At 34.3% G+C, this 12966-nt stretch overlaps 1 protein-coding gene across 2 annotated transcripts in view; it reads left to right on the top strand.

Moving 5' to 3' along the window:
- Window positions 1–12966, top strand: part of LOC130049205 (multiple epidermal growth factor-like domains protein 10) — a 56367-nt gene that overhangs the window by 24484 nt on the left and 18917 nt on the right. For both annotated transcript variants that reach the window (XM_056146491.1, XM_056146492.1), the window contains exons 5-8: window positions 7384–7524; window positions 7654–7794; window positions 7952–8080; window positions 9540–9674. In XM_056146491.1, coding sequence (XP_056002466.1) covers window positions 7384–7524; window positions 7654–7794; window positions 7952–8080; window positions 9540–9674 — 546 coding nt within the window. The remainder of the gene's footprint in view (window positions 1–7383; window positions 7525–7653; window positions 7795–7951; window positions 8081–9539; window positions 9675–12966) is intronic.

Below are 12966 nucleotides of genomic sequence, written 5' to 3'. Positions count from 1 at the left end.
GTAGATGTATAAGTGACTCATGAAAAGATGATCAGGTGCCTGCGAGCATGTACTTGAACATTACCTCTGGTATATCCAAAAGTACACGTTTCTGTTTTGTGCCCAGGGGTCCTTATTCTCTACGATTAATTTTTTATTCGTTGTGGGAATTATGAGATTGCGCACTGTTCGTTATCATCATCGTTTCATTCTAAACATATATCAACAATCATCAACAAATTACCGGGTGGTCCGCACTCCTATAAATACTATACAAATGATATATAGGCCCCAAAAAATCAAACGTATACAGTGGAGCCTCGTTAGTCCTTACACTTAGGTTCCCAGCAAAATCGTCCGGATAAATGAAGCCTCCGGATAATTGAATCGCATATTTTCTATCTTTACATAAGTAACCAATATATGCCTACTTTATTGATGTATAGTGACTTAAACACATTCCATCATTGGAATTAACCATTTGCATTAGTAAAGAAATTATGACGATGTTAACATTTACATGTATTTCAAAACACTAAAATTTAATGTAGCTGTTCAGTGTATTTGCCTGTGCTTACATTGTACATATATATGAGCCCTACAAATAAAATATACAAAACTGTGTACCGTATGCTCTAAAACAAATGGTGAAGCACTTTATGTAACTATAAGTAAATGAATCATTAGTAACTAACATAATCATTTACACTATTTCATCACAATATTTCATCACACCTTTTCTTCTTAAAGAGGTCGGTAATTTCCATCTGTCACGATTCACGGGTTCGGCGGTCTGTTAAAACAATCTTCATCGTCCAAAGTTGATATAAGAATTTCGTGATTATCATGTCAGTTGACAACATTCTTTAACCAAAATTCAATCTGCCAGAGTTTATATTTCTTATTCTATAATTATCCAAGACAATATCGGGAGAACAAAATAATTTAAGCTCGTAATATCAAGACCTACTACTGCTTTGATCTAGTCACGCTCACCTGTTATTTTCATGATGCGATAATAACGGAGCAAAGGTCGGATGAAACTAACATTACGGGTACATACAAAATTTAATTGTCATTTTCCTTAAAATGGTAATTTTCTCTCTTCTACCCGGAGTTTAAAAATTCGAAAGCAATAAAGCTCTACAACATCGTAACAATAATCACTCGTACAGTACCCGCAACGTATTCTTGACATGATAAACGATAGAACACGATACACGCACGATAAGATAGGATACATGCACGATACGATATGATACACGGTAAACCTGATAAACGGAAAACCCGATAAACGATCTTCACGGTAGACCTTATCAATGCAAAACACGATAAACGATATTCACGATAAACGGAAAACCTGGTAGAAATGTTGAAAATTTAGAAACAATTTAGACAGAACGATATTTTGATACCTACAACATAATTACACTATGTTGATAATAATATTGAAGGATTTCAATATTCATTATATACCTATAACGTATAATTTCTTTAATCCACGGTCGTACATGGGTTGTTGTTGTTTTTTATTCTATTGATGCTTTTTACGCCATCACAGCTAAAATCAGAAAACTAAACTATATACGGTATTTAATTCATTATTTGATATCTATATGAATTTCATCAGCCAATGATTCTAAAACCTGCATTGCCACCTAATGTTTAATATATCAAATATACAGGGAATTAACTAAATGTAATATATTGTAGTGATAGCATGCTTCAGTATACGTAGTTCTCTTATTCTAATGTCTATTATCTTGAATGTGAAATAAAACCAAGTAATATTTTGTGTGTAGCGAGGAGGGGGGTTATTTTGCATCAAGCTCTAAGTTCACCGTTCATTCAACAACTACAATTATTTTCATAACGACCCCCTTAAAAAATTCACTGCACTACACCACATCCTCATATGTTAGATATTTCTACACTATGAGTGATAAGTGATAGTCATAAGTAATACGCCAGTTTCGAGATACGAAATCTTCTGTATAGGAGGTGCATTTAGTGAAACTTTGAATGCCTAAGTGGGAGAGAGTGGATATGCAGCCAACGAGGAAGACGATGAAATGTATTAAAAGCGGCTTCTCTTTAAATATGTAAATGTGGGAAATACTAAATACTATCGAAAGAAATGTTTTGCCGAAGAGGAAACATACAAACAATGTCATATTTGCAAGAAATATCTTCGATATGGTACTTATGACCAGCGAAATAACGTGATAGGATAAGAATTCTATGTATTTAATTACTCCCTAGATACTTATCACTTACTTAGTTTGTGTATGAGTCGAATTCGGGTTATCAAACATCGTATGAGAAACTTACTGAGTACATTCACTTACACTGTGATGAATATCTGTCCCACTCTCGCGAGTAAACAAATTCTTTCGCGCCTTACTATGTACGAGAGTTCTCCAAAGGGAAATAACTCGGACGTATCTCGAAACCGGCGTATTGGAAGATATTTATTTGTATTGATCTTTTGTAAACAAAAAATGAATAAACTATTTTTAAAAAACATAAACAAAACCCGGGTTGTTTTAAATTCGCAATATTGCAACGCTTAAATAAAATTGTGTTCAGTATGTAAAAAAAACACCAAATAATCATCAAAACCAGCATAAATTTCCAGTATCTAGACGTGCAACTATTAGTACATGTATACATGTACAAGTAGAAAAACAACCATGAAAGCTGATTCATGCCCAGTTGAGCAGAATTTGGGAAATGCAACACCCCTACACCTTTTTAAAACTTAATCTTGTAATGTACTGATTTTTTCTTTCAAATCGGACCTTCCTATTTCTCTGTTTGTGTTAATTACAAATAATTGTTTCTAGACAAGGAAATGTTTATGAACTCAAGATGAAGGAGCTTTCAGATTTACTGTCCTCGGTTTGCGTGGCAAACCAATGCCTATTTTCCAGACTACTTAGAATGAAATTGTAATAAATGTTCACCCTCGATGGACTGACAAATAGATCTTCTTCTGCCTTAAAATCGACAGCTTTATGTTCTCCTTTAAATACACTGTCTTTCCTCGGTTCTTAAAAATAGCTTTTTAACAAAATGATTAAAGTTTTCTGAAAGTATCGCATTTTTTCATTAGATTTAATATACGATCCCGATAGTTTCCGAAGCTACACGATAAACGATTTTCACGATAAACGGAAAACCTGATACACGCAAAACACGATACACGATAGACCTGATAAACGCAAAACACGATAGAAAACGGAAAACCTGATACACAATAGGATAGGATACACGCACGATACGATAGGATACACGCACAATACGATAGGATACACACGCACGATAGAGCACGATGTGAATGTTAACAATAACGTTGCGGTATTGTACATAGGTACATTCTACATGCGTGACATTCTAAATGTTAAAAACTTACTACTGATACATGTGCATGAACATACATGTATATTTCACGCCAATCAAGAGTATAAAATCCAGAATCTAGAAGTATAATATACACTCTTTAGATTTGGATAAGCCGATAATCAATTTACGAATCAGTACAACTGATATGTGTAGCAGTTAAAAAAATTACCATTACGGCATGATGTTTAATTTATTAAAACTATTAGGCTATTCATCAAGACTATAAAATAATATGCTACAGATTTATTTAAAAAATTCAACACTATACGCAATGGAGATCATATGTGCCAAAATTGGCAATACAATGTCTCGATCGGCACGTGCTATCTACCTGCCATATCATCACACATCACCTAATTAAAGGGAGGTGTTGACAAGGTACAGGTAATCGCTTCAATTAGACAGTTTGACTTGTTTTCTTTACAATTTACGCCTTGCTAAAATTCTCTGACACAGACCTACCCTAAACAAAATTACCGTCCGGATTAACGGTACAATTTTCAATGCATTATAACGTTTTCTAGTAAAAAGTGACGGTCCGGATCCGGAACGCGAATTTCCGAATTAATGATGCAAAATAATGTATAAAAATTCCGTTCCCTAGAAAAATCGTCCGAAAGGTGAAGCGTCCAGATTAATGGCGTCCAGATTACCTAGGCTCCACTGTACGCATATGTACACTTCTGTTTCATACTTATATATTTTTTTGAAAGTAGACATTAACGGCAAATTGACAACTCAACTGTATGACAAACTGGATGATTTCAGCTTCTCCATTGTCAACTTCCCATATTTATATAGCAATATTCCATTATCACCTGCATATGGTGTTTATATATCTCAACTGATTCGATACGCAAGAGCTTGTTCTGCGTATAGTCAGTTTTTAAATCGAGGTAAGCTACTGACAAACAAGTTGATGGTACAGGGGTTTCAACAGTCTCGATTGAAGTCAGCATTTCGCAAATTCTATGGTCGTTATAACGATCTAGTGCGTCAATACAACATATCATTTGATCAAATGCTGTCTGATATGTTTCATACCGATTGTTAGGACGTTCTTTCCACACTGATTTTGACTACAGATAACTCCGTTTACCTGATCAGGATATAGGGCTCACGGAGGGTGTGACCGGTCGACGGGGGATGCTTACTCCTCCTAGGCACCTGATCTCACCTATGGTGTGTCCAGGGTCCGTGTTTGTCCATTGATTTATTTTGTATTGCTTGTAGGAGTTATGAGATTGATCACTGTTCGTTATCTTCACCTTCCATTATTTTAAACTTTGAAATAAAAGAGATAAAATCCTAAAATTACATCAGCATGGAATGATAATTATTCAACTTGCAATCAATAATTATTGAGTGATTATTGATTTTATGCTCTATTGAATTGACTATCTATTATATCAAATGTTTACATCTGTTTTGTTATATTTGCACACCAAAGTAGAATTTTATTAAATTACTTCTACGATTTTTATATTCACGTACACATTAAAGAAAATAAATCAACCTTTTCTCTGAATAGGAATAGAGTAATTTTCAAACAAATCTTTTCTAGCATAACGGGAAAATGTTAACGGGTGTACATTTAAAGACATTAAACTAGCAAGCCGACAGGAACCTGCCACTGTGGATAAGAAGAAACAATTCAAAAATATATCAAACAGATAATAACTAACTAATTGATAAAAGTATCTCTAATGTGGGTCAATGGATGTGACTATTGCATCCAAACTTTTTATTATAAACAAACTTTGCAGTGCTTAGATATAGACCATCTTATACGCAATCCACCAACATGTTCTTGTTCTTCATCTTCTTTCAACTACAGTCCAGCTGGACATGTCATTACTGGTGATGTTGATATAGTTGAAAATGAGGACCTCAAATCACTTATTCTTAAAGGTCCTAAATACAGAGAACCTCGGTCTTTTAAATGGCGACAGAACTTCATCTCTATTATGAGTTCTGTCGAAGATTATGCCAGACGATGGGCTAAATATGAAAAAGAAGAACTTGATACATTGTCAGAATGGGTTAAAAGCATAAGAGGGATATTAAAATCCCGCATTAGACACATGAAAACAAAAGTACGTACCATATATCCTTCTGTGTTTAGTAAACCAGAAGTGATAAAAGAATTAGATAGGTTACATGAGGAATATGTTTTGGTTCCAGCTGACAAAGCTAGTAAAAACATTGTCTTTGTTTGTAAGGCTCATTATTACAACTGTATTTTAAACCAACTTGGCATTAATTACACTTTTGGTAATCATACTTATACTCCAACTGCTCTTTCAAAAGACGAAATTCTTCAAAACCATGCTTCAGTTTTAGACACATTTAATATTCCAGTCAATGGGTCGAATGAATATGAGTTACCGTACCTATACTGGATTCCTAAACTACATAAAAACCCTTACAAAGATACATTGCTGGATCCAGTAAGTGCTCTACCAAGCCCCTATCTTTGTTCCTCACGAAAATGTTAACAGCTGTGAAGGAGAACCTTCAAACTTACTGTGCGACTACATATGCCAAAAGTGGTGTTAATCAAATGTGGATTCTAAACAATTCTAAAGAACTTTTAGTAAACTTGAAATCACAGAATTTTTCCCAAATCAATAGCATTAAAACCTATGACTTTTCAACACTATACACGACCATTCCTCAAGATAAATTAAAGACTAGACTTTTTGACATCATAGATAGTTGCTTCTTCAACAAAAACGGAAAACGGAAATATTCATATCTAGTGATTGGACATTCAAAAACTTACTTTGTTAAACACCACTCTGATTCCACGCACAAGTACTCTGAAGTTGAAATAAAAAATATGCTAGAGTTCCTCATTGACAATATCTTCGTGGTCTTTGGTGATCAGGTCTTCCAACAGTCTGTTGGAATTCCCATGGGCACGAACTGTGCTCCTTTGTTAGCTGACCTGTTTCTATATTCATATGAAGCAAAATTTATTCAAAAACGTATACGTAAGAAGAAAAAATCTCTCGCTGTGACCTTCGGTTCTACTTTTAGATATATCGATGACGTTTTGTCTATTAACAATGATAGCTTTCATTCTTATGTCGATTTGATATATCCCTGTGAGCTCAAAATGAAGGACACCACAGAGTGGTCCGCTTCTGCTTCATACTTAGATATTTTATTGAAAGTAGACTTTAACAGCAAATTGACAACTCAACCGTATGACAAACGGGATGATTTTAGCTTCTCCATCGTCAACTTCCCACATTTATGTAGCAATATTCCATTATCACCTGCATATGGTGTTTATATATCTCAACTGATTCGATATACAAGAGCCTGTTCCGGGTATAGTCAGTTTTTAAATCGAGGTAAGCTACTGACAAACAAGTTGATGGTACAGGGGTTTCAACAGTCTCGATTGAAGTCAGCATTTCGCAAATTCTATGGTCGTTATAACGATCTAGTTCGTCAATACAACCTCGCATTAGGTCAAATGCTGTCTGACGTGTTTCATACCGATTGTGAAGCCGTTCTTGGCACACTGATTTTGACTGTGGATAACCTTGCATAAGCACACGCCACATGGCGTACATATGCCAATGCAAATGCTGATTCATTTAGATTATTTTATTATGGGTAATATCCCATTAGATTCTTAGCATTTTGATCCGAGATTTTATTTGAAATTAAAACTTCAATGAGTAATACGGTAAGCATTATATGTCACACATTCGGTAATGTTGGTAATCAAATCAATACAACTTTTATTTTATTTGAAATTACAATTTCAATGAGTATTACGGTAAGCATTATCTGAAAATGCCACACATCCGGTAAAGCGAATTGTTAAGCGTTGTTTGAATGTTGGTAATTGACTCGATATAACTTTATGATTGAAAAACCATTTGTCAGAATACACATCTTACTTGAAAAAGAATCATTATTTACAAAAGATGTAGTAAACATGACTCAAAAGACAACATATTTAGAATAAACTATTTACAGAATGTAAAATGGGAACGTATGGTCCGAACTGTATCTACAACTGTAGTGGTCATTGCCTTAATGATGGCATCTGTAACAGAGAGACTGGATATTGTGACACTGGGTGTAAGTCAGGATATACAGGACGATATTGTAATATGTGTAAGTACGTGAGCAATATTTATGGAAATATAGTGGTAAAGCCACGCTTATCAATGATTATTACTGGGGACATTTAAATAACTGCTCTGTAATATACATGAATGATCGGCACCTGTTTCTCTCCGACAGCTTGTTCTCCCGGATACTTTGGAAACTTATGTAAGAAAACATGCAGTAATCACTGTTTATACAGCAGAATTTGTCGACACACAGATGGGAAATGTGTAGATGGGTGTGCTGATGGATACATAGGGGAGAGGTGTAACATATGTAAAACGTGTTTTATTTATTATAATTATTTTTTATTACTGACTTCCTTTCTAGATATTCATTTTTTTTTATTTATTCATTATTACTGGGTGTGTAGAACATAGACGTTCTTACAGTATAAAACCCTAGAATATATTTTAAAATCCTTCTATTGTAGCATGTGAAAATGGCCGTTTTGGTACAAATTGTTCTAATGTCTGCACAGAGAAATGTATCGATGTATGTCGACACACTGACGGGGTTTGTAACTGTTCCCCCGGTTACATGGGATTCAGTTGTATCAAAGGTGAGCTGTTGTGGAAATACTGTTTGCGAAAATGACGTGTCAAAAATTTGTATTAGAATTGAGGAGTTTATTTTTAACAAATGGTATATTTTCCATTTGCGATTTAGGCAATACCACATGTTTCAATTTTTATAAACGATTGTAAATTTGCTGAATTCTATCCTAAGCAGTGAGATCAAAAGTTCACTATCTGATAAAAAATGAATTCACATTGTTTTCACCTAGACCCCCATCCCCTTTCTAAAACTGCATATGATGAATGTTGAAACTTATCGATTAACAAGTAAAATCACACGAGTATAGATGATAATCAATATACCTTTTCTACCATTTATTTACAAAATTAATGAAAGTGTACATTAAAAGTGTAATCGATGTCGAATGATAAAAACTTACTGGAGTTTACACCCCCTCCCTCAACTCTTTAAATTTATATTTTCATCCGACATCAATCTTTGGATTTCGTAATGATTTGGAGATTTTCTTTTCTTGTGGATTTTTTTTCATTGGGAAATTAATGTAAATGAGTTGATAGAGATCAATTGGAATAATATGGGAATGTGATGAAATCATGTTTTGAATAAAGTTAATTTGAATGATAAAACAAATTGATATGAACTATATCTGTTGTGTACGATGATAATTGTTAAACCGCTCTTTACATACTGTTTCGACGATATATCATCCCTTTTACCTAAAGACGTGGTGTTTATGGCGAGTTTGAAAATACTTCCACTAAATTTCCACTTCCACAATGCTCCTGATTAACACGCCTGTTGTTTCCAAACTTTTGTATGGAATACTATCAGCGTAATTTGTAAATGCATGGCGAGAGACGTGTATTAATTTGATTATATACCGATTAATTCTTTGTTTTTTTTTATTCTGTGAATTTCACAGAGTATGATTCGGTTTCCTGATTGCCAATCCATATCCTATGAAACGGATGATGTCTCAATGAATCCTCGCGGAAAACATTGACCACGTCAAAAACAAAACTGCGTGCACAAAATATAATTCCTCAGTATGTCTGTGTTTGTGATAATTTAGATTACATTGATCATCTTATGAATGTGGGTTTAAAATGCACAGGTGGGTAAATAATAAATTTATCATTAATGCAGTAACTTAATCGGGGGAGTTTGGTCACGTTTCGTTGACAGCTGAGGATGATGAGATCAAACTCGACACTTCGCGTCTTCTGATCTGATGTTCCGCGCCTGTCAACTCGACTTGATCCAACACTTCGGATTAATTTACTGTAGTGACAATATATGTGTATATATTTACTATAACTTGAGACAATGTACGGTCCTTTCACAATCAAGAGCTTTTCGTGTAATAACATACATATATATTATTTAAACATCTTCACATGTCTTACCAATTGTTTTTTGCATTTACCATTCGGTATTGTTTTATTTGATTTTTAGAATCAATGTCCTTTCTTGTACTTTAGAATGTGATGGTTCCTATGGAATAAACTGTCAACATGAATGTAGCAACAACTGTATCAATAAGACGTGTGATAAAATCAATGGAATCTGTACAGCAGGATGCAAGGAGTCTTTTCGAGGCACAAAATGTGATCAAGGTGGATAATTTTAATATTGCTAATTATATTGTATCTTTGTTTATAAACATGCATATGGATGCATGATTACTAAACATATGATTATACTTTTGTAACAATTTAGAAACAAAAAAATACTGAAATAAAAAACTGCTTGTTAAGGTAGCTCCATCCCATGTGACTTACCAATATTAAAGGTTGAAAATGGGGAAAACTGTATTAATATCCACTTATATAATATAGCTTGATTTAAGTATTGATCAAGGAAAATGTGTTTGTTGTCACCTTTTTTTAAGATGTCAGACACACACACACACACACACACATACGTGCATAATGCCGAAACTCGCTACACAAGACTTTACACCTGAAACTCACTACACTATGTTCTAGTTATGCTAACCAGAATATAAATTCATTTTTACGTAATGTGGGACATCTGTATATTGTTCTGATACTTGAAATATAGAAAAGCCGTCTCTAAAAATATTGAATTTACACCGGATACCTACGACACGGTGTCACATGACTCATGTGAACACACGCGGGAAACTCAGTACAGAGTGTTTAAACGTGATATATTACCCGAAAGTCACTACATTTAGTCTGGCGATTGATTGAGAGCACAGGAAACTCAAGCATTTCAACCATTTTCAAAAAAACAAAACAAAACCCAACAATTTTTATTTTACAGTATCCCCCTTTACAGCAAACAGGACTATTCCGGATACTAAAGTAAAGGGGGGGGGTCTTTACTTTGGTATACGGAATAGTCCTGTTCGCTATAATTTACATGTGTTTATTGAAATAAAATCCCAGTCTTTTATGCATTGTTTTACTTCAGTTTATCACAAAATATTATCCGGAAAGTTGGTACCTTTAAAAGAACTATTTTTTTTTTATATATATCAGACGATATGGCTTCTCGGCCAGTGCACGAGGTTGTGTTTAGCAATGAATATTTTCATATTTCAATGACCTTCATATCCGAAGAAGAGCCTTGGTTTGAAGTGTCACATTGTAACCTATATATTTGATCATAAGTTATGTTTATAAGGTATTTGATGTTCTACCAAGGAGTGGATGCAAGGGTTGGAGGACGTGTACCAATCCTCAGAGGCAATGGGTCTAAATAGTCCGGCGTTATGCCTTCAGTGTGTCCATGGTTAAGCCCTGGTGGGGCATGGGATGAGACACCTGGTGTTGTAGCGTATACCCCCTTCAGTAGGTTCATCCTCCGGAAAATCTGCTTTATGCCTAGCCATTTAGTAATTACTTTCAGAGAATTTAGGATAATGGAGGATCCAGATGGATATTTACGTCCTAGGTTGAAAATTTAAAACGTTTCTATTTACCATTTTATTAATCGTCTATCATTGTATGAAAGTCCTTTTAAATTGAGATTAAACTATTTTTTTTTATGTGTTTGGTATAAAAGTAAGGAAAAACTCCTATTTTTTTCCCCGACATAAATTGTGAAAAAGGTTCATTTATCATTCGACAATATAGGGTCTTTCATCGAATCACGAATACTGGTTCAATATCCGTTTTTAACATTTTCTATGTCACAGTATAAGTTGGATTTTATAATATGTCCTGTGTTACACAATAATATCAAATAAAAATAAGGTCTGATGAAAAGACGAAGAGTGGATATTGAAAATGTACATATACAGTAAATGTATTCGTCTGCTCATGCATTGTGTCCTTGTACAGAGTACAAGAATAGCTTTTCCCCCAAGCTATTTACCCCCCCCCCCCACCCCGAAATTCTGGCTATAAAGCAACCCTACCACATCCACCGGAAACCTGGCTAACTATCAGTATTACCCCTAAATAAATTTGGCTATATAGCAAAATGCATCTTATTAAAAAATGATCCTTCATAAGCGCAATGAGCATTCAATTCAGTAGTTGAACGACTGCCAAAAGAATTTACCCCTTTAATCAATATATCAAAGATATTAATGAAATTGCAACCAACCACGTATGTGTATTGTAGGGAAGTTTCACTACTAGGGCTAGGGGATATAGCCACCCCTCAAAGGGGGTGACTCACTAAATACCATAGCCAGTCTTCCGATGGAAATCCAGACCAATCACGAAGGAGGGAGGCTCACTATTGATAAGTGTGGGGTGGGTGTGGGTGTGGGGGGTCTAACTATATTGCCAGACTCCTCCGGGGGAGGGGGGCTTACTATATATAGCCAATTTTCCGGGGGGAGTCTCATTATATAATACCGGTAATTAATATTAAGCAGATCTAAACAAGGTGTTCAGTCTATGAATCACCAAATCAACGTAAACTCAAATAATTCAAGACATCTTTAAGCATTTGAAAATATCAATTCATTTGATGCGCGCAACAATTCAATTGAAGATCTCTTCAAATAATTAATAATATCTACTATTCTAATTTCTAGCGCGCATTGATTAAATTGTTTATATTGCTCTGATACTTAAAATATAGAAAATCCGTCTTTAACAAAATTGAATTTTCACCTGATACCTACGACACCATGTCACATGTGAACACACACCGGAAACTCACTACAGAGTGTATAAACTTGATATATTACATGAAAGTCACTACATTTAGTCTGGCGGTTGATTGAAGGAATTAAAAGGGAACTCAAGTGTTTCAACCACTTCTCAAAAAACAACTTTTTGGGGAATTTATATAAATATCAGAGAGAGAGAGAGAGAGAGAGAGAGAGAGAGAGAGAGAGAGAGGCTGTCTAGTGTTTTGTCAGTTGAACTAAAATATACTCTTCTGTAACAGAAATTAATGTTAAAAAGATTTGAAAAAGGTTTTCAGTCTAAGAAGCTAAATTCAAGATAAGTTTAATTATTTGAAGATATCATCAATTCATTTGATGCTTGCAACAATTCAATGAAACATGTTCAGATAATTACTAAAATCTACAATTCTGAATTATTGCGCGCATTGATTGAATTCTTTATAGCATTGAATACTTTGATGTGTTGATTAGGCTATACTTGAATTGTTGTTCTCTTCAAATGAATTACTGATATCAACAATTGAATTGATGCCCTCCACAATTTAATTAAAAAAAGCTTTAATTCAATTACTGGCGCTTCAATTCAATTACTGTGTGTAATAATTTAATTATTGCTCTCTTCAATTGAATTGATATTTATTCAATTGATGCATGCAATACTTCTTCTAGATACAACAACTATCTAATTAGATCTGTCTTGAATTCATTATATTAATTGAAGTGTTTCTCTCTATATAAGAGTTGATGTGCTCATTAATTTCTTGTACAAAAATCGTTGTAAATAATTAAGA

This window comes from Ostrea edulis, chromosome 8, assembly GCF_947568905.1.
Source record: "Ostrea edulis chromosome 8, xbOstEdul1.1, whole genome shotgun sequence".
NCBI classification, from domain to species: domain Eukaryota; kingdom Metazoa; phylum Mollusca; class Bivalvia; order Ostreida; family Ostreidae; genus Ostrea; species Ostrea edulis.
The sequence above is the reverse complement of the archived record's forward strand: the minus strand, read 5'-3'. Positions and strand labels throughout refer to the sequence as shown.